The sequence below is a fragment of the Gracilinanus agilis genome, chromosome 5, assembly GCF_016433145.1.
Source record: "Gracilinanus agilis isolate LMUSP501 chromosome 5, AgileGrace, whole genome shotgun sequence".
Taxonomy (NCBI): Eukaryota; Metazoa; Chordata; class Mammalia; order Didelphimorphia; family Didelphidae; genus Gracilinanus; species Gracilinanus agilis.
Genome location: NC_058134.1, coordinates 206,643,055 through 206,667,132, shown reverse-complemented (window position 1 = coordinate 206,667,132; position 24,078 = coordinate 206,643,055). Strand labels below are relative to the sequence as shown.

Sequence of the window (24,078 nt, the reverse complement as noted above, 5' to 3'; positions counted from 1 at the left end):
CTATTGCTGGGGGCAGCTGGGTAGCTCAGTGGAGTGAGAGCCAGGCCTAGAGACAGGAGGTCCTAGGTTCAAATCCGGCCTCAGCCACTTCCCAGCTGTGTGACCCTGGGCAAGTCACTTGACCCCCATTGCCCACCCTTACCAATCTTCTACCTATGAGACAATACACCGAAGTACAAGGGTTTAAAAAAAAAAAACAACTGTTGCTGAGGCCCTTATAAAATCTTTTCAATAAATATTCTCATAACTGGAAAGACCTACATGAAGTGATGCAGAGTGAAATAAACATAACCAGGAGAACATGGTACACAATAACTGAAGCATTGTGGGGTGATCAAATGTAACTGACTTTGCTATTAAAAGCAATGCAATGATCCAGAATGACTCTGAGGGACTTATGAGAAAGAATGCTACCCACATCTAAAGAAAGAACAGTGGGAGTAGAAATCCAGAAGAAAACAATGATTGTTTATATGGGTATATGATTTGGGGTTTGGTTTTAAAAGATTACTCTATTACAAAAATGAATAATATGGAAATAGGATTTGAGTGATAATGTATGTATAACTCAGTGAAATTGCTCGTCAGATCTGGGAACAGGGAGGGAAGAGGGGAGGGAGTCAAGAATCATGTAACCATGGGGAAAAAATTAAAAATTAAATTAAAAAAAAATCTTTAAAAAATAAATATTTTCATAGCCTCATAACTTGTCTTGCCTGCTTTAAAGCCTTTGCCCTCCCCAATTCACCATCAATGCTGATACCAAAACAATCTTTCAAAGCCACAAGTGTGGCCACATCATCATCCTGCTCTTGGTAGCTCCTAGTTGCCGACAGACATGGTACAGGCTCCTAAGAAGCTAGTATATAAGGCTGTTCACAATCTGGTTCCAACCTAGGTTTCTAGATTTTGTTCTGATTCTTCTTCATGTATTCTACATTTCAAACTGGACTATAGTTTCATGAACTTGATATTTCTTCTCCTAATTGTACATACTTGCATCAAGGCCAGAAGAGAGCCCCTCCACATTCTACTTCACAGGATCTTTTAAGTCTTCTTCAAGGCTTATCTCATTTGCTGCTCTGCTAAGTCATTCCTAATGCTAGGCTTTTTTACTTAGATTTGAAAAAGAAATGTAGGAAAGATTAGAAGTTAAGCCAGGTATCAGTAGATGAATATAAAGGAGTTTGACATATTCCTATAAAAAAAAAAATCAAGAATGAAAAATCACAGAATGAACTAAAGCTGGTGAGGGAAGTTAAGGACAACAAAAATGATTAGTTTAATAATACTAAGATGGAATTAAAGAATTTGAAGACTTGAGGGGACTTCAGTGGCTATCTAGTCCAATTTATACAGAAAAGGAATTCTCGCCATAACATAACTAAAAAAAAGCATGCTTTAAAACATCCATCAAAGGGGAAGTTCCAACCCCCTTGAGGTAGTCCATTCTACTTTTAGACAGCCATCATTGTTGGGAAGCTTTTCCTAATAGCAAGCCTAAATTTGTCCCTTTGCCATAGAAAACTATTTTCTCCTCCACATGACAATCTTTAAATACCTGATAATAGCTATTGTTTCCCTTAAGTCTTCTCTTCCCCAGGATATGTCCAATTCTTTTAATCAATCCTCTCATCTCATATACTGACTACCCTACCTACCCTCCTCTGAATCATCTCCAGCTTATTAATATCCTTTTTAAATTATGCCTTTGAGAACTGAATACCAGGTAATGCTGAGGAAAGGAGAGGAGTCAGAGAAAATGGAATTAAAACCTGAATATTTTTATAAATTGTGCCCTTATTAATGTAATACAAGATTGTATTGGCTTTTTCAGTTGTGACATCACACTTATGAATTATTTGAGCACAACAGTCCCAAATATCTCCAAATCTTTTTCAGAACTACTTTCCATCCATGTTTTTACCCAATCTTACTCTTGTGAAGTTGATATTTTATACCCAAATGCAAGATTTTCCACTTATCCCTAATGAATTTAATATAACTAGATTCAACCCAGTATTTCTGCCTTTGCTTTTGTTTTCTAAATCTATCTAGCATGTAGCTATCTCTCCCACCTTTGTATCAAATGCATATTTAATAAGAATCAAAGACAGAATGGGTCTTACCCATAGCATTGATGTGACTATGATAAATGACAACAGAGTGAAGGTAGAGTTAATTAATTCTTACTTTGCTTCTATATTCCTTGCCAAAAAGAATCAACTCTGCACAGACAAAAGAAAAGGAGATGACAGAGAGCTGGACATCCAAGAGTAAGAAGCAAGTTACACTTAAAAAATTCAAGTGACTTCCAGGTTAAGATGGTGGCAGAGTAGAGGCAGGACGACTTTCTCTCCTTACCAACCAACACAGTGTACCACCAAAGGACAAAAAAAACAAATCCAGATGAAAGATGGGACCCCACAATAAGGTGCAGTATCAAAGGCACGTGATATTTGGGCACTTCCACGCTATAAGGGGGGAGGGGGGAATAGCTCCCATCAAAACACAAGCGGATCAACCCTTCCCCACCCACCCACAGTACCAGAGTCAGAGGCTGCGCTCCAGAGTTAGAGTGAGCAGGGCACAAAATCTAGCCCCTTGGCAGTTAGCTGGCACCACCAGGAGCTTGCCCCTGAGAGCAGCAAGACCTGAGACCCCAGGTGGCTAGAAAACTCAGACCTTGGACATGGGAGTGGGGCTTAGAGAAGCAGCAGCAGCGCCCAGCATGCTCGGACTCAGGGGAAAATCTCAGGTGGTGGAGCAAGCGTGGACCAAGTTCTGGGCTCTGGGCAGCTGCCTAGGAACATGGAGTATTGACCCTGAAAATAGCTAGACCAGAGACCCCAAGAGGGTCCTCAGAGAAGCCAGGAGATTCACAAAATAGCCTCAGGCAAAAACTGCTCCCTAACTCCATACAAAGAGAATCAGATTGCCTTACTCAGATTTAAGGCAGATAAAGCATAATGATGCCAAGCAAAGCCCAAGAAATAAACAAGAAGACAAAGAAAGACAAAGACTCTAACACTTGATAACTTCTGCACAGAAAAAACTCAGAAAACAGAGAACAAACAATTAAAGACATCCAAACCTTCCCAAAAAAATGAAAATAGGTCACAAGACGTTAAAGAGTTCAAATTTGAGATCATGAGAAACATGGAAGAGATCTGGCAAGAAAATAACAGTTTAAAAGGCAGAATTTCACAATTGGAAAGTGAGGCTCAGAAATCAAATGAATTGATAAGCAAACTGAACACCAGAAATGACCATCTGGAAGCCCTGAAGAACCAGATAGACCAGACTGAAAAGGAAAACCAAAAGATTATAGCTGAAAACCAGTTTCTAAAGGCTAGAATTGGGCAATTAGTAGCCAATGATCTCACAAGAATTAATAAAGCAAAGTCAAAAGACTAACAAAATAGAAGGAAACATGAAATATCTCAATGAGAAGTTAATAGACCAAGAAAAAAGCCTAGAAGAGACAACTTGAGAATTATTGGTCTTCCAGAAAAATTAGAAACAAATAGAAATCTAGATAGTGTATTACAAGAAATTATCCAACAAAACTGCCCCAATGTCCTTGAATAAGAGGGCAAAAGAGACACTTAAAGGATCCATAGATCAACCTCTACACTAAATCCTCAGAAGACAACCCCCAGGAATGTTATAGCCAAATTCAAAAGCTTCTAACTTAAGGAGAAAATATTACAAGAAGCCAGAAAGAGACAATTCAGATATCAAGGAACACCAATCAGGATTACACAAGATCTGGCAGCCTCCACACTACAAGACCACAAGGCTTGGAACAACCCATTAAGAAAGGCAAGAGGACTGAGTCTACAACCAAGGATCGCATACCCATCAAACCTGACTATATACTTCCAGGAGAAAGTATGGGCATTCCACAAGATAAATGATTTCCAAGGATTTGTAAAGAAGAAACCAGAACTAATGGAAAGTTTGCTATCCAACCACAAAAACCAAGAGAAACATGAAAAGGTAAATAAGAAAGAAAGGGGAAAGAAAGAAAACTCTGACCTTTAAATTGCCTTCTTCAAGGGCTTCAATAAGATCAAATTATTTGTATTTCTATATGGAGAAATATTATGTTTAATTCTAAAAAATTGTTTTCACTATTATAGTAATTAGAAGAATTAGTAATAAGGAGAAGTCGGAGTACTAAATGGTCTAAGATGATATGGGGGGCAAAGTGGGGCGGGGGNAAATAGGATAATCTATACCACACAAAGAGGGCATGGGAAGGGGAGGGGATGAATACTATTATAAGAAGGAGAGGAAGAGAGCATTAATAGGAAATACTTAAACCTTACTCTCAGTGGAATTAATCCTGAGAAGGAAGAGTAGCTAGATCCACTGGGATATCAAATTCTATCTAACTCTATGGATAAAGTCAGAAGGGATAAACCAAGGGGGCAGTGGGGTGAGGAGTTCATAAAGGGAGGGGAAGAAACCTTAAAAAATAATAAGGGGGGGGCAGCTGGGTAGCTCAGTGGATTGAGAAGCAGGCCTAGAGACGGGAGGTCCTAGGTTCAAATCCGGCCTCAGACACTTTCCAGCTGTGTGACCTTGGGCAAGTCACTTGACCCCCACTGCCCACCCTTACCACTCTTCCACCTAGGAGCCAATACACAGAAGTTAAGGCCTTAAAAAATAAATAAATAATAAAAATAAAAAATAATAAGAGGGGAATAAAAAGGGAGGGGGTAGAAAGGGAAGTAAATCAAGGGAGGGGACAAGGGGTATTGATTTAAAACAAACCACTGGTTTAAAAGGAAATACCATAATAGGAAGGGGTAGAACTAGGAGAGGATACCAAAATGTTAGGGAATACACAGCTAAAAATTATAACCCTGAATGTGAATGGGATGAACTCCCTTATAAAACAGAAGCAAATAGCAGAGTGGATTAGAATACAAAACCCTATCATATGTTGTCTATAAGAAACACACGAGGCAAGTGGACATACACAGGGTTATGGTCCAGGGCTGGAGTAAAATCTTTTGGGCTTCAAATGAGAAAAAGAAGACAGGAGTGGCAATCATGATTTTTGATAAAGACAAAGTAAAAATAGATCAGATTAAAAAAGATAGGGAAGGTAATTACATCCTGATAAAAGGCAGTGTAGATAATGAGGAAATAACAGTACACAACATGTACACACAAAATGTTATAGCATCCAAATTTTTAAAGGAGAAACTGGCAGAGCTCAAGGAGGAAATAGATAGTAAAATCATACTAGTGGGAGATCTAAATATTCCTCTATCAGATCTAGATAAATCAAACCAAAAAATAAATAAGAAAGAGATAAGAGAGGTGAATGAAATCCTGGAAAAATTAGATTTAATAGATATGTGGAGAAAAATAAAAAGGGACAAAAAGGAATATACCGTCTTTTCAGCTACACATGGTACATACACAAAAATTGACCATGTACTAGGGTATAGAAACATGGCAAACAAATGCAAAAAAGCAGAAATAATAAATGTAACCTCCTAAGGTCATAATGCAATAAAAATAATAATTAGTAAGGGCACATGGATAGGCAAACCAAAAACTAGTTGGAAATTAAATAATATGATTCTCCAAAATCAGATAGTTAAAGAAGAAATCATAGAAACAATTAATAATTTCAATGAAGAGAATGACAATGATGAGACATACTACCAATATCTATGGGAAGCAGCTAAAGAAGTAATCAGGGGGAAATTTATATCATTGAGTGCATATAATAACAAATTAGAGAAAGCAAAGATCAATGAACTGGGCATGCAAATCAAAAAACTAGAAAGGGAACAAATTAAAAATCCCCAGCTAAAGACTAAATTAGAGATTATAAAAATCAAGGGAGAAATCAATAAAATTGAAAGTAAAAAACAACTGAATTAATAAATAAGACTAGAAGCTGATACTTTGAAAAAATAAATTAAATTGACAAAATACTGTTCAATCTAATTTAAAAAGGAAAGAAGAAAACCAAATTACTAGTATCAAAGATAAAAAGGGAGACCTCACCTCTAATAAAGAGGAAATCAAGGCAATCATTAAAAACTATTTTGCCCAATTATATAGCAATAAATATAGCAATCTAGGTGATATGGATAAATATTTACAAATATATAAATTGCCTAGATGAACAGCAGAAAAAATAGAATACTTAAATAATCCCACATCAGAAAAAGAAATTGAACATGCCATCAAAGAACTCCCTAAGAAAAAATCCCCAGGACCAGATGGATTCACAAGGGAATTCTATCAAACCTTCAAAGAACAACTAATTCCAATACTATACAAACTATTTGACATAATAAGCAAAGAAGGAGTTCTACCAAACTCCCTCTATGACACAAATATGGTACTATCCCAAAGCCAGGTAGGTCAAAAACAGAGAAAGAAAACTATAGACCAATCTCCCTAATGAACATTGATGCAAAAATCATAAACAAAATACTAGCAAAAAGACTCCAGCAAGTGATCACGAGGGTTATTCATTATGATCAGGTGAGATTTATACCAGGAATGCAAGGATGGTTCAACATTAGGAAAACCATTCACATAACTGACCATATCAACAAGCAAACCAACAAAAACACCCATTCCTACAGAAAAACATTAGAAAGTTTAGGAATAGAAGGGCCTTTCCTAAAAATAATAAATGGTATATATCTTAAACCATCGACAAACATCATCAGCAATGGGGATAAATTAGAAGCATTTCCAATAAGATCAGGAGTGAACAAGGATGCCCATTGTCACCTCTATTATTTAACATTGTACTGGAAATACTAGCAGTAGCAATTAGAGAAGAAAAAGAAATTGAAGGTATTAAAATAGGCAATGAGGAGACCAAGCTATTACTCTTTGCAGATGATATGATGTTCTACTTAAAAAATGCCAACTAAAAAGTTAGTGGAAATAATCAGCAACTTTAGCAAAGTTGCAGGATACAAAATGAATGCACATCAATCATCAGCATTTCTATATATTTCCAACACATCGTAGCAGGAAGAGTTAGAAAGAAAAATTCCATTTAAAATCACCCTAGAAAATATAAAATACTTAGGAATCTATCTGCCAAGACAAACACAGGAATTATACGAACACAACTATGAAACCCTTCCCACCCAATTAAAACTAGATCTAAAAAATGGAAAAACATTGATTGTTCATGGGTAGGATGCACTAACATAATAAAAATGACCATCCTACCCAAATTAATTTACCTATTTTGTGTTATACCTATCAAACTACCAAAAAACTTTTTTACTGAATGAGAAAAAAATATAACAAAGTTCATTTGGAAGAACAAAAGACCAAGAATATCAAGGGAAAGAATGAAAAGAAATATGAAGGAAGGTGGCCTAGCAGTACCAGATCTTAAACTGTACTACAAAGCAGTAGTCATCAAAACAATATGGTACTGGCGAAGAGACAGAAAGGAGGATCAGTGGAATAGACTAGGGGTAAGCAACCTGAGCAAGACAGTTTTCAATAAACCTAAAGAACCCAGCTGTTGGAACAAAAACCCACTATCTGACAAAAACTGCCAGGAAAATTGGAAAAATATATGGGAGAGATTGGGCCTAGACCAACATCTCACACCCTACACCAAGATAAATTCAGAATGGATGAATGACTTAAATATAAAGAAGGAAGCTATAACTTAAATTAGGTGAACACAGAATAGTATACTTGTCAGATCTCTGGGAAAGGAAAGATTTTAAAACCAAGCAAGAGTTAGTAAAAATTACAAAATGTAAAATAAATAATTTTGATCATATTAAATTAAAAAGGGTTTGTACAAATAAAAACAATGCAACCAAAATCAGAAGGGAAACAACAAACTGGGAAAAAAAATTTTATAACAAAAAACTCTGACAGAGGTCTAATTACTCAAATATACAAGGAGCTAAATCAATTATATAAAAAAATCAAGTCATTCCCCAATTGATAAATGGGCAAGAGACATGAATAGACAATTCTCAGGTAAAGAAATCAAAAGTATCAATAAGCACATGAGAAAGTGTTCTAAATCTCTAATAATTAGAGAAATGCAAATCAAAACAACTCTGAGGTATCACCTCACACCTAGCAGATTGGTTAAAATGAAAGAAGGGGAGAGTAATGAATGCTGGAGGGGATGTGGCAAAATTGGGACATTAATGCATTGTTGGTGGAGTTGTGAACTGATCCAACCATTCTGGCTGGCAATTTGGAACTATGTTCAAAGGGCTATAAAAGAATGCCTGCCCTTTGATCCAGCCATGCCTTGGGTTTGTACCCCAAAAAGATCATAGATAAACAAACTTGTATGAAAATATTTATAGCTGCGCTTTTTGTGGTGGCAAAAAACTGGAAAAGGAGGGTATGTCCTTCAATTGGGGAATGGCTGAACAAATTGTGGTATATGCTGGTGATGGAATACTATTGTGCTCAAAGGAATAATAAACTGGAGGAATTCCATGTGAACTGGAATGACTTCCAAGCATTGATGCAGAGTGAAAGGAGCAGAGCCAGAAGAACATTGTACACAGAGACCAATACACTGTGGTAAAATCGAATGTAATGGACTTCTGTACTAGCAGCAATGCAATGACCCAGGACAATTCAGAGGGATTTATGGAAAAGAGCGCTACCCACATTCAGAGGAAGAACTATAGGAGTGGAAACAGAAGAAGAAAAACAACTGCTTGAACACATTGGTGGATGCGGACATGATTGGGGATGTAGACTCGAAACTACCACACCAATGCAACTATCAATAATTTGGAAATAGGTCTTGATCAATGATACATGTTAAAACCAGTGGAAATACACATCAGCCATGGAGGGGAGGGGAAAGTCAGGGGGTGAAGGGAAAAGTAAGAGCATGAATTATGTAACCATGTTAACTTTTCAAAAAAATAAATATTAATAAATGTTTTTAAAAAAACCCAGTGCAAATGTGTGTGGGATGTGGGGGGGAGGGGTGAAGGGGAAAGTAAAAACATGAATCTTGTAACCATGGAAAATGTTTCTAAATAATAAAATTTTAAAAAATAATGAAAAAAAATAAAATAGAATTTTGTCATGCTGTATATATTTTAATAAAAGGAAGACAGGCTTTCATTTTCCTAAATACATCTCACCAAGTTATAAAATGAGCTACTGCAACCTCTTTCTTACAAAATGAAACCTGGTCATTTATACAAATGATGTCATCAACTATAACATCTCCCCACATGCACATTTCAAAACTAATTTAGCTATTTTGTGGATCTGCAATAAATTTTTAAAAGTTCATAGCTATCAAATATTCATAGACTAAAGGGAAAGTTAGGAAATTTGGGGATAAAAGACTATAAATTAAGAGTTTGAGAAACATTGAGCTGTTCTAAAGAAGTCCAGAAGATGCTTAAAAGTAAGCTAAATAAACTTTCAAAGCTAAGTGAAAGTTTACTATTAATAATCTTCTCACACTAACCTCAAAAATATAAAGAGAGAAGTAAGCAAGACATTTTGGCAATTCTTAGCTAATATTTGGTGGCAAGACTGAGAATGTGCAACAAAAGGGTAGTGTGGAGTATGAGAACATGCACTTTACCTTCTTCTGTAGAACATTGACTTTCCGCTCCTTCACATCCAGCATATCCTTCAGATCATGTATTTCTCCTGCTTGAGTTCCTTTCTCTTCAACTATCTCTTGTATCTGTTTTGTCTTCTTATTCAGCATAGTCTCCTTTTCCTCCAACCTTAATCGAAGTGCATCTACCTATAATACAGAACAATATATACAGATATACTAAAAATGTAGAGGTATTATCAATTCTAAACATATTATGAAAAGTTGCTATAATAATGCTGATAAAAAAATCCTTCATCAAAGCACGTAAAGTCAACAAGCTCAAGAAAAGCACTGACAGAAAATGATCTATAAAACTTCAAGAGCACTTAAATTAATATAAACTTTATCCTGTTTTTAAAAAATAACTATAATTCCCTTCCTCTTATACTTGAAAAAGGAATATGCAATTTCCACTAAAGATTTAGGGAGGTAGATCTGAAAACACAGTGAAATGCAGATGAACAAATTTAGAAAATCTTAATGTCTCAGTGCTGTACTATTATATTCTTTATGAAGGGAGGGAAGGAGGAATTTTTGATCTATGCCAAATCAGACACAGGGGCATCAGGAAAACAGCTATAGTCAACTAATAAATGTAGGATAATGAAAAAATAAAACCATAAGAAACATACGTAAGTCATTAATATTTTAATTGTGACTGTGATTAATTTAATTGTGACTGATAGAATTGGAAGGAATGATAGTAATATTACCTCTATAACTGAAGCTAAAATTACACAAGTATCAACAAGTAAAAGAGGCAGATGTTTTCTTTTTTTACAGATGGTTCTCACTTTACATAAGTGGAACTGACCACTACATAGTGTTATGTTGATACTGTCATGGGATAATAGGATGCACAGGTCCTCTGATGGTATGAGGAGCTGAAGCTGAGTGAGTGTGGGAATCCCTAAGCGAATACTAAAAACCCCACAGGAATATTTGTGATTATGCTAGTACACCCAGCTCCAATATAACAGTGCCCCAGGAATAATTGATCAAATAAGAGACTGTGGGTTAGATCACACAGCTCCTTGACTGCTTATCCTGGCTCCAAAACTGATGGATAATGCTAGTCAATATGGTTTAACTTTAGTTTGAGTAATCCCTCTTCCCTCAGATCCTCAAGGATATGTTTGATAATCCTTAGGGTAATGATGACATCCATCTAAGTTAAGTTTCAAGATTTAATAACAACAAACTTAGGGAAAGGGAAATAGAGGCTGAAAGAAAGGGGTATAAGGGAAAGCTTGACTAAAGCTATTGAGGATCAAGTGATGTCAATTGAAGGTAGTAGTCAGGTTGAGATTAACAGCTGGAGAGGATTGTCTCTTTCTCTTGGTTGCAATCTGAAACAGGTTGTTTGATGGTATTTATATTGCTTCTTCCTTGATGATGACTGATTAGGATGTATAGTACAGATTCACACAGAAGTTGAGGATGTGGTAGTGTTTAGAACTGGATGCAGGTAATCTGGATTTATTTGGCCTACCAAATTCCCAATCAACCTACCACCAAAATCCCATTCTCCAAATTCAGAGCACTTTTGGTTCAAAATTCTGCTCTTTATAGTCTCTATATAGTCTGCCTCTAGCCTTGCTGGCTCATGGCAAGCTTGGTTGGTTCCAAGTTCTAAACTGCTAAGTGTCAATCATTCTGCTCTCCAATTTGCATAGCAGAAATGACATTACAATAGTGATTTTTATATAATGTGAATTTGTCCCTACCCACCCACTATACTTGAGCCTACTGTTATGGATAAAATCCTGCAACCATGTTTTCATGGGTTGCAAGTTGGCAGTTGGCAATATAGAACACAGAACCTGGCAGAGGACACAGGCCAGGTACCAGGGTGACAGCTGAAGTGAGGATATAAAAGGGGGTCCCTAGACCCCTGACTTCACTTCTGGCTCTGATCTTCAGGGTTAGGGAGGAAAAGGGTGGTCTGGGTGGTTTGGGTCAGATTCTTTAGTTAGGTAGGAACAACTACCATAGCTGGCCAATTTCAACAGCTCACTGGCAGACCCAACAACCCTTATTATAGACAAGTGACAACTTCTACCATCAAGACATCATCATCTGGCCCAGGGCTTGGTAGCCCTGGATCAGCAACTAAGAGTATCAGAGTTGAGATTGCCCTCAAGGCATTCTTATATTACTACACCTTAACAAGACCTTTCAGTAATTCCTAAAGTAGTTTAGTGAAATTAATTATTCAAGATCTTAGTTTTCCTCACCCACTTTCCAACTCCCTTTTACCTGATCCAAATTATTTCCAATAAACTCATTTAACCTTCAAGCTTAAAGATATCTGAAGTCATTGCCTTTACCTTTACCAAAGGCCAAGTAACATCAGCAGTCAGATCAGACTATTATGTCCAGCTGGCAAAGTTTATTAAACACTTAGGTTCAGGAAGTGCTAGCCTCCTTCCTGGTGACCACATCAACTGACCAATAGAATTATTTCCATCTCCCAGGGCGGAGACACAGAATCCTGATCTTAAAGGGGTCTTGGCTTTACTAGTGAGAGAGTTTCATCTGCCTCTCATTCAGCTTAGGTGCAGGACCCCTGATGAACATACCAACTTCTGCTCCTGCCTAAAAGGCCCTTGGGGCTGCCCTAATACCATTTACCACTCTTCCCCCTTGCATTAAACTACAGACCAAAAGCAAACACAAAATAAAACACTTTTACACAAATCATAAAATTTACTAAAATGAAGACATTAAATAATGTACCATGACAATAATCAGAATTTTGAAATGAAAGGTACAGTATGGTTAACACAGGTGCACAGTACATGGTCCCTTCCTCACCCATTCTACCTAGCCTTTATCAAAGGTAGTTGGGTGGCAACCTTTTTTTATAAAGGTACTGAAAGATGTTTAACAATATCTCTCTTTTTTCCCTTGTATATTTTACTATGGTAAGTAATAGCGTCCTCGACTAGTTTTTGAACTTTAAAAAATCTTGGAGTATTTGGATCCATCTTTTCAATATAAGAAAAAAAAGTCACTGAAATGATGAAATGTTTCTGCCAACTGTTTCACTGTGAATCTTTTTGGTTCATTCTCCAGTTCCAAAGCGACTCTTTCTTCTTTGACAATATTTGTGGTGGGCAGTTCAATTCATTCAGAATCCTCATTCAGATTTTTTCCAGAAGTCTATACATAAAGTCAAATTTGCATAATGCAAATTTACATAAAGCTAGAACTGCCTATATTACCTTTTTATCTTTCCAATCTCTAATCTTCTCAATGGAATTTAATTCTGAGTAACAGTACTAATTTTAATCTTTATTTTCATGTCAGATGTTTTTATATCAAAAGTAGGAGTCAATTAAACTAAGAAAAGAAGTAAGGTAGAATAATATGACCAAGTTGCAATTCTTTTTTTTTTTCCAAAAGAGAGAAGAGGCAGGAGAAGGAAAGGATAAAAAAAGAATCAGGAAACCAAAAATTTTCTATGACTAGCTAGAATTTATATAGTGCCTTAAGATTTGTAAAGCACTATACAAATTTTATCTTAATTAATCCTCACAAATCTAGGATGTGGGAGCCATTATAATAATCCTCATTTGACATCCAAGAAAACGGAGACAAACAAAAGTTAAGGGACTTGCCCAGGGTCACATAGTTAATAAGTGTGCAAGGCTTCATCTGAACTCAGTTCTTCCTGCAACTAGATCTAGCACTTCACGCACTACACCATCTATCTAGCTGCCAACCATTACTATCAAATGCTACTATGAGATAGGGATAGGGCCAGAACCTATACCTTCATTAGTAAAGGGAATACTCAGATGACAGAATTCTTTCTACCAGAGTTTGTTGGTTCTTTCTCTACAACTTAAAGTCTTGTTATTTTTCTGAAACTTGAAATCTCATAATTAGTTTAATGCCAAGTAAAAGCAGCTAAGTGGCACAGTCAATAGAGGGCTTGGCCTAGAGTCAGGAAGACCTGAGTTCAAATCTAGCCTCCGACAATAACTAGGTATATAATTCTGTTCAAATAATTTAATCTGCTTCACTTTCCTCAACTGTGAAATGAGATAACAACAGCATCTATCTCACAGGATTGTTATGAATATCAAATGAAATCATATTTGTAAAGTGCTTATCATAGTGCCTGGCACTTAGGAGGCACTTAATAAATGCTTATTTCTGTCTGTCATTCCTAAGTGCCAGACTTATAACCACCAAACAATCATCTCAAATTCATAAGAAAGGAAGAAGCTTCTGTATTATTAATTTTTCTTTTCTTTTTTTAAAAATCCTTACCTTCCATCTTAGAATTAATACTGTGTATTGGTTCTAAGGCAGAAGAGTGGTAAGGGCTAAGGCAATGGGGGTGAAATGACTTGCCCAGGATAGTTTTTTCTATCAGTTGTCCTGATGACTTGTAATTGTTATCACTGAACTCAGCTGCTCCCCAAAGAATCAAGGGCAAATATTAAAGGACTCAAAAGTGATCGCAAAAAGTCCTCATCCTTCAGTTTGGTTCTCTGGCCTTCATATTTGCCACCCTGTGCCCATCCTAAGGCTTTAGTAACTAACACAGCAAAGGTTCCCACTTGAGCAGGGATGTGGCTCTGTCTCTCTGTCTCTCTCTCTTCCATATTACTTACACTCAACAAATTATTGTGCTGAAAAGGTATCTTTTTACTTGTAGTGAAGTTCCCTATTACAGGCAAATTTGGAGGCAGATAACTTGAAAAATAAATATTCTAAATATAATCCAGGCTAATGGAGATAACATGTCATACATAACAAAAACTGAGTCCTTTTTTGTATACTAATTAATTTGAACTCTCAGAACGTATCTGTGATGGATAGGCCAGATGTTATTCACTTTTTGAACTGGAAATATGAGATTGAACTAAAAGTTTTGTTTCAACTTTTTTTCAAAGAGTTGAAAATGATTAATAATACCTATATCTTCAATAAAGTATTTCCTCCCCCTAGCTAGCAAAGTATGGATATGTGCCTAAAACACAAAACAGATGTTTAATAAATATTTTTAAGAGAATCAACATACTACAATAGATCCTTGATCTTACCAATGTGGGTACTTGAACCCATGATGGAGATCTTAACCAATCTGTAATTTCATATCTTTGGTGATTCTTATCCACTTTCTCCCATACATCCTACACAATATAATTCACAACAAAATGCATGCCTTCCTAAAGGTCTGAAAGTGATCTAGGAATTTGTAGCAGAAAAAAAACACATTTCAATTTTCACTAACCTCTAAATGTACTTTAGAATTCTTTCTATAATAAATTCTTAAAAAAAATTGTTCTGAGAATAATAACTAAAATTCTCCCCTCCCCCAGGAACACAGGACTTCCTATTTCAGAAAGTTCATCCCTCCCTCTTCCCAACTCCGTGATGAAGCGAGGCAAGGAGACTTCATCCCTACTTCCCTCCACCCATCACCCAAGTGAGTTAACACCCCATCTTGTATAAAAATGTGAGCCTCTCTGTGTATGCATGTAGAGAATGGATACATCTGTGCCTGTAGTTATAAGAATGAATACACAGAGAGCAAACACATACCTGCTGCACTCAGCCAGGCCCCAGCTGCTGGAGTCCTGCTTCTCCATGCCCCACCTTCCAGTCTCACTTCTAGGCAAGTGGGTGACATCAGGCTGAGGGTAACCAACAGGACCCAAGCTGTCAGAGCATTAGCGGGATGTCTCCCCGAGGCCCGTCTGCCCCAGTGGAAGGGAGAGTGAGAACAATTTGTTTGAAGGGCCATAAAGGAGGCAGAAACAGACACTGTGGAGCACTTATAGCTTGGTCAGACCCTGAGGAAGCCAATGTCATCCCCTGCATCCTGAGCCATCCTGACTTCTAACTTGCAACTCTGATGACTCTGGATGAGAAAATGAGGCTGAAGCCTTTGTGCAACTCAGCCTCACTTAAATCCAATTTATGCACTAATTAACAGGTATCATCAGTGATACAATGTTGGTCCACTTCAAGTACTACGGGAAACAGCCCACCAAGTACCAAGTGTCTCAGTTCACTGCCTGGTGAGTCTCACCTGAGCCCTGACAGTTTGAAATTCTTGGCCTCCTACTCATGAGAGATGACATCTGTTTGGTAATACTGTCTGGCGGGGGCAGAGCCAAAATGGTGGCTAAGTAGCAGCAAAAGCCTAAACCCCTCTGACAATCCTTCCAAACCAGTCTTTAAAAAGCACCTCAAACATGGGTTGAGGCGGACATGATTGGGGATGTGGACTCGAAACTACCACACCAATGCAACTACCAACAATTTGGAAATAGGTCTTGTTTAATGACACATGTTAAAACCAGTGGAAATGTGCATCGGCCATGGGTGGGGGGAAAGTCGGGGGGGTGAAGTGGAAAGTAAGAGCATGAATTATGTAACCATGTTAACTTTTCAAAAAGATAAATATTAATAAATGTTAAAAAAAGAAAAAGAAAAAGAAAGCACCTCAAAATGATAGGAGTCAAAAACGCACAGCAAGAAGGAATGAGGAGGCTTTCCCACTGAACACAACTTGAGGGGTAGGCAGAAAGAATGGGTTTTCATAGAATAAGGAGGAATCAGAAGTAAAACTACACACATAGGGGTGCTGGCTGACCACCCCCTCACCTACTGCACTAGGTTCCAAGATTGGATGAAGACTAACAACAGGATCCTGGGACAGGGGCTACACCAGCAAAAGAGCACCTCAGACCCACTCCTTAAGAGGGAAGAGGGGAGGAAAAGAACATGAATCATGTAACCATGGAAAAATATTCTAAATTAACTAATTTTTAAAAATCAGAAGACCTCAAGATATGTATGCAATTTCTACTCTGCTCTGTATAAAACATCTTATATGACAGTTAAATATTTGTGACAAGTATAAAACTTTGTAGTCTAAGGAACACTGAACAAGGCTAGCACTTAAGGTTGAAGCTATCAAAGAATCTTTTATCATCTAAATAGATGTATGAGAGACACCTTGCTAGAAGAAGACTTTAAGGCTACATTTTGCTCTACCAACTCACACCATTTTGTGTGATAAATAGCATGATTAGATGCTGTATTCTCAACATCCTTCAAACAACCTTGTGATTATGAAGATATTGATGAAAGAAATTATTGGAAAGTTTGAAATATTATGTGAAAGTTTTCATCTCATATTTTGATCAAAGAAGCTGAGAGATGTACATATCACTGTTGTGAAGACTTTGTAGAGCAGGGGTTGATAAACCATAGCTTTAGAACTAAGAACAGTTTTCCAAGTTTTGAAATACAATAAACTTTGTTTTATAATGTAAAAACTATTCTTGGCTCATTTCAGAAACATGTCTCAAAGCCTATAGTCTGCCAATCTGCTGATAAAAAGGATACCTTCCTGGGTAGTATTACTGTTCACAATCTTTTTTCTAAACATCCATGCTCTTCCTTGTTTTCAGGTATCACAAAGAGATTTCTTAGTGCTTTCTAAACAAAATTCCACATCCATCACAGATTTTCTCTGTGAATAATCTCTAAACAACTGATTTTTCTGACTTCACTTTCATATGTGTCAAACAGAAATTCCACAATGATAAATGATAAAAAAAAAAAAATACTGCAGCACAGAAATTCTGGCAAATTTGCTGCACTTTTTTGTCTATTTGATAATGATGATGATGGCAGCAGCTAGCATTTATATACTTTAAGATTTACAAGGCACTTTATTATGTTATCTCATCTAAGGTTTCATCCTTAAGATAACCTGATGTCAAAGTCTCATGCCAAGCTTTCTGAAGACTTCCTTTATATTCTGCTCTTTTTGTGGCTGTGGATATCTTTTTTCATCATAAGCCCCTGGATGTTGTCCTGGATCCTTCCCTTGCTAATAATAGTTAAGTCATTCATGGTTGCATGCAATAATGCTGTTACTCTGTACAACATTCTCCTGGTTCTGCTCACTTCACTTTGCATCACTTCAAACAAGTTTTTTGTCATTACTTTTGGATGGCACATTTTTAAATTCAAGTTACACTACTCTTTAGATACACCTTCAAGTTTAAGACTTAAGAATATCAATCTATATGAATTACAATACAATCTAAATAATTTACAATTATTAATGTTTAACTTTGCTTATTTGTGGTTTAGTTGATTCAGTTGTATTCAACTCTTCCTGACCCTGTTAACCATACTGTCCATGGAGTTTCTTGGCAAAAATACTAGTGTGTAAATGGAATTAGCTCACCCTCATTTATTAAGAAATTTCCTTTTATAGACTCTGAATGAAGTTTGCTCCATTCACCTCCCGGCCTCAGGCCCTTTAACCCTCAGCAGAGGGTTAAGATCTACCTGGTCTAATAAGTGGGATAGATTCTAATCTCAGTACTTCCTCTCTCTCTTCTTACGTAAATAAATTTCCATAAAAGTCAACTTTGATTTGAGATTATTCTTAATTGAGGATTAATAATAGTTCAATACTCTGGCGACCATCTTTAATATACTGAACCCATAAAATCTCTTTTTCGCCCTTACACTAGAATGGCTTGCTATTTCTTTATCCAATGTATCAAAGCAAATAAAAGTTAAGTGACTTTCCCAAGGTCACATAGTTAATAAGTGGCAGAAGTTTGATTTGAGCTCAGGTCTTCCTAACTCTAGGTCCAGGGCTTTAACTACTAAGCAGCCTAGCTGCCTCCCAACTTAGCTTAGGATTCTTTTAGTACTTCACAGACTTTCTTTATACTTCATTTTTGTAACAGGCTTTGGCAAAACAATCTAATTATCTTCTTGGTGGTCTTTTTGTTTATATTTATTGGAACCATTACAAAGCACATTGGCCAAGAATTCGATGAAATGATGTATTAAAATTGCATTTGGGAACATGATGAAACAAAATCTGCCACCTTCCTTATTTGCTTCTCTTAATACAGTCAGTAGAGCTCTGAATCAATACAACTCTTCTGGAATGCAATGAGAAATTACACATACCCTTTGATTCAGAATTCTTACTAAGCACAGAGTCCAAGAAACTGAAAGACAGAAAAAATCTCATACAACAAAAATACTTAAAGCATCACTTTTGTGGTAACAAAATTCTGGAAACAAGTAGGTGATCATCTATTAAGGAAAAGATAAAATAAACTGCTGTACCCAAATATAATGGAATATAATATATATATATATGGTCAATTGGTACCAAGAAAAAAACAGGACAACCAACTACAACATAAACAAAAAGAAGAAAAATAAATTAAACTGAACACTGTACAAATGTAATAACCAAAATTGTCCAAGAAGAAGAGCTTGAAAAATGTACTCCCATTCTTTTTATGAAGAAGGGAGCTACTACAGCTATATATAGAGTCACTTTTCAGTCATGTCTCACACTTTATGACAACATTTGGGGTTTTCCTGAAAAAGAACCTAGAATGGTTTGTCATTTCCTTGTCCAGCTCATTTGATAGATGAGGAAACCAAGGCAAAGAGAGTTAAGGGATTTGCCCAAGGTCACACAACTAATATATGTCTGAGATCAGATTTGAACTCAGGAAGGGTTGGAGAGGTCTTTAAATCTGTGCATCTCACATTTTTTAATTTTTAAATTTTAATAATAAATTTCTACATGTTTTCCAAAGTTATATGATCTACAGTTTCTCCCTCCTTTCTTCCCTCCCCACTTCGAGAGCTGACAAGCAATTTAAGAAGATAAGTCTTCTTGACACCAAAGATCAACACTCTACCTACTGTGCCACCAAGTTGTCCCACAAATATATATATATAGTTTAAAATATGGTTGATGGATTGGTTAGCTGATTGGGCTAAACTGTTTTTTTCCCTCTTTTAAAAATTCTGTTACAAAGGTCTGCTTCCTGGACAGGAAAGAGGGTAGGTATATATTCAGAAATGATGGTGATAGAAAAACAAAAGATATTTTTATAATACTATTTTGGAAAAAAACAACTAAGAGAACTTAAAGAGTAACCTTTCCATTTACCTGGAATAAAAAATGTGGGACATGATTGAAAAATGGCTCAACTCTTCTCATTTTTTTATACCAAAAAGATGAACACTGATATAGCTTAGTTCCTCCAGTAATGAATAAATCAATGTGTCATTTTATACTTAGCATTCCAACACATATTTATTCTTAACACTCTCTACTCTTTTTATACTTTACTCTGGTAATTATTAATTGAGAATGGGGCAAAACTCAGTACTGAGGGACATTTCATAATATGTCTTGTTTAATGTGGTTACTATAGCAGAAGATTTCAAAATCTCAGTGGCTAACTAATAAGGTTGAGACTCTCCATAATTAGCCTAGCTGGTCCCTGACAACAACACAAAATTATACTATCATATATCTAAAGCTGAAAGGAACCTCAGAAGTCATTTAATCTAGCTTTTTCATTCTACAGATGAAGACTCCGAGGTCCCAAGAAATGAAGCAACTTGTTCTGGGTCCAAAAAGTTAAAGAAGTTACAATGAGTAAATGAAACAAAAGAAAAACACCAACAACAGAATTTACCTCTGTCTGTAAGATGGCAGCTCTCTGTTCCTTAGCAGTCAATGATTCCTTTAGCACTTCAATATGTTGCTTACTATCTGAGAATTGATTTGTAAGTGTTTCTAGCTTTGTCTGCAAGGCTAAGAGTTCTGTGTCCTTTCGAGACAGCTCTTGTTTCACCTGACCGATCTGGAGAAGAAAAGGAAACTTGTTGAGAAAGAAAGGAAAAAGACAGCCATTTCTAATATGAATATATTTTATGAAAAATAAGATAGAAATTTAAATGTAATTCATCTTGATAATCTGCCATATCAGTGCAAATATAGATTCTGTAAAATTAGTCTCACAATTCTAGAAATAAACAAAAATTACTTACATTTACATAATTTTTACATTTTACAAATCAATTTCTATTTATAAAAACCCTATAAGATAGGTAGAGTAAGCATTATTACCCCCTTCTGCATTTGAGGAAACTGAAGCTCCTAGAGATTAAGTAATCTGCCCAAGATTGAATAGCTAATAAACAATAAAACAGATTCTCAAACTAAGATCTTCTGTCTCCAAGCCCAATGGTTTTTTTCCATAACAGCACATGAAATTCTTCTTTTGAAACTCATTAATAGAATTAGAAAAAACTAACCAATTAATTAACCAACTTGGTTTTCTTATCTCTACTCACTAAGAAAAAGAATGTGAAAGAAATAAAAATGAAATCAGAACTAATTATAAGACATGAAAGTTGTCAACAGTCATTATACCATCAACTTTCTCTTTCACAAGTCTGGGTGCCAAGGTCAGACCTCATCTCAAAGCAAAATAAAGGCTTATAAAAGATGTAGCAGAGGGAGATCAAATAGTTCTTTCATTCTCAAATGGTGATATTTCAATTTTTTTTAATTACACTTAACTTTGTTTTACTTTTATAAGTCACTTTTTCATTTTTAACCCTTACCTTCCATCTTAGAATCAATACATCGTATTGATTCCAAGGTATAAGAGAGCTAAGGACTAGGCAATGGCAGTTAAGTGACTTGCCCAGGGTTACACAGCTAAAAAGTATCTGAGATAATATCTGAACCCAGTATATCTTGTCTCGAGGCCTGGCTCTTAATCCACTGAGCTACCTAGCTGCCCCCTTATAAGTCACTTTTAAATAGAGCTCAATTAGCTCTATTTAAACTGAAAGTGTTCCTCCCCACCAAAATAGCCCTCTTGTAAAAAAGAGAGAAAGAGAAAATTATAATACAGTGAGTATAAAGCATGGTTCCTTAATAATTCATATTTACAATTTGAGATTTATATTTCCTGTAGGGTGTAATTAAACAAAACCAAAAGAGTATTAAACAATTGCCTCATTTCTCCAATCCCAATTGTTTATGTATTTAAACATAAAGCCAGAGAGAAATCAAGTGTTTTTTAATTCAATGCAGTGCTTAGTACCTGTACCCTCTTTCCTCTGAATGAATTTTTTTTTAATTTTTTAATTTATTTTTTTAAGTGTTTTGGTGATGAGAAGAGAAATAAAAAATTTTAAACTCTTAGGATGTTTTAATATAACTGCCTTTCTTCAATAAAAAGTATGTTTTTAAGTGTATTTTATTTCTATACTGAATAATCACTGGCAACAATATAGTGCTAATAATATCAAGGAAGGACAATTGAGAAGAGCTTTTATGCCCAACCCTGTAAGTACCCCAGCAGTGATTATGCTCCAAGAATCACATTTTCTTATTCAAAGAGAAAAAGAGACAGGAATACAGTGACAGAAACACTCAAACATATTAAACTTTCTGTATCATTTGATTACATGTGTTTTAAATATAATTAACAGTCCCTTTTCATATAATAGAGAAAAGAAAGAAAAAGAGGAAACACTACATTACAACCAAAAAAAAATTCATCAACTTTCTATATGAAAATTAGGCTTCCCTTCTGTAATATATGATTTGTTAATCTGTTTCAAGAGATGGCCCATATCCTATCTGCTTAAGTCTTTTCTACCTAGCATTTTAAGCTAAGTAGACACTGTTTTGTGAATTTTGTGGACAAAATCATAGTTTGTTTGAAAGAGGGAATGGCTGTCCTATATCTACTATGTAATTCAAAGCAACCTGATTGATCTTGGTCTAGGGAAAATAACACCTCCTACCTAATAATCTAACAAGGGTATTCTTAACTAATGACCATAAAGTAAAGAAGATTATTTTATTTAATAATTTCAAATGTCTATCATTTGTACTATGTGATAAGGAGTGAAAATTTTGAAAGCATGAGATATTCCTGGCTTTTGTGTCCAAGACAGAGGAAGTATTACTCAGTAATATCTTGAATACAGGATAGCTTAAAAAGAGAAGAGATTCACAATCCCTTCAACAGAATCCAACAAAAAGCAGTATAAAATCACCAGGTACAGGCTCCCTGAGCATACTTTCAGCTGGTCAAAACAGACATCAGTTAAAAAGCAGAGGAGGCTGGTTAGTGCTACTATTTGGCACAGCTGCTGACCACAAGAGAAATGAAGCATGAGCCACCCAGAAAGCCAAGAGCTAGCAGAGTCCTGCTGAAGAGGGGTCACTGCACACACAGAGACAAATCTTACGGCAAAGACCTCAGCCTGGAGACCAGCCGCTCTCTTTTTCAGCTCTTCCCCTTGAGTCTCTTTGGCACTTAGCTCCTCCTTCAGTTGCTCTACCTGTCACGACATTGTTATTCCTTTTTCACTTCTGTGTCAGTTTATATCTTCTAAACCAGGGCAGCAATTGAAATTAAGAAAAAGTCATAAAGAAAAAACAAAAACACTCAAGGCTATTTTACTTGTTTACTAGTATTTTAAAGAATCCAAGGATGTGTAGGAAAGGATTTATCAAAAGAGTGATGTCCAATTACAGTGATTATTCACCAGTACATAACTCTAGTTAGCTTCCCTTCCAAACAAGGTCATAAGAAAAAAAGTGCTGAAAAACTATGAATGTTTACATTCAAAAATTCAAATGGCAAAGGCTGAACACAAATTTATAAGCAATACATAATAAGGGAAGATAGGGAATAAGCATTAAAGTAGCTGTGTGCCAGATATGTACTAAGCACCATTACAAATATTATCTTATTTCATATGAAGAACAACTTAATATTTATTAGCGAGTTATATTTGATAGAGATAAGCTAGGTTCAACAAGAAAGAACCAAGAGAACACAAATATCAAAACAGAAAAAAAGTTAATTAGTGAAAACAAAAATTTTAATACAAGGAATTGAAAGGGTTGGAAAGAAAATAGAACATTAGCTAAAAATAAGATTTGAGAAAAGAACTGAACAAATGACACTCATTAAAAAGGTTACTTGGGTTTAATGATATATATATATGGAAATTTGTTTATGTTAATGAAGAGCCTCCCTAGAACTAAGAGAATTGCCTCTGAGCTGTTATAATTGAATAATTGGCCTCTGGAAAGAAATTGCTTTGTGTCATTAATTCATTCCAAATGTTAGAAATTTACAATTCCAACCAACTAATTATTCTAACTGGCCTTCCTATTATTTAGCTCAATTAACTGAATGTTTGGGAGCCCTAAGCAAGAATAAAGGCAACTATTGGTTGTAGCTGGGTGGCTCAGTGGATTGAGAGCCATAGGAGGTTCTAGGTTCACATCTGGCCTCAGACACTTCCCAGCTGTGTGACCCTGGGCAAGTCACTTAACCCCATTGCCTAGCCCTTACCACTCTTCTACCCTGGAACCAATACACAGTATTGATTCTAAGGTGGAAAGTAAGGGTTAAAAAAAAAGGGCAACTATAACTGCCTGAATTGACAGAAAACCGGTATACCTTGTTATCACCTATCTTGCTATAAAAAAATGCTCCAATAACTGAGTAAAATGAAGATGGAGGAAAGAAGGGGACAATTCCTCACTAAATGAACCTTCTTCAAGAATTATGTCATTTTCCCTAATAAAAACA

General features: G+C 35.9%; 1 protein-coding gene across 3 annotated transcripts in view; it reads right to left on the bottom strand.

Annotated features, from left to right (window-relative positions):
• The window catches only part of ERC1 (ELKS/RAB6-interacting/CAST family member 1), a 278,923-nt gene that overhangs the window by 197,406 nt on the left and 57,439 nt on the right, over positions 1–24,078 (bottom strand). For 2 of the 3 annotated variants that reach the window (XM_044678371.1, XM_044678372.1), the window contains exons 5-6: positions 20,140–20,307; positions 9,605–9,772 (exon numbers count right to left, since the gene is read on the bottom strand). In XM_044678371.1, the coding sequence (XP_044534306.1) occupies positions 9,605–9,772; positions 20,140–20,307 (336 nt within the window). Of the gene's footprint in view, positions 1–9,604; positions 9,773–20,139; positions 20,308–22,729; positions 22,814–24,078 lie in introns of all 3 variants that reach the window. The other variant, XM_044678370.1, reaches the window with a different exon arrangement.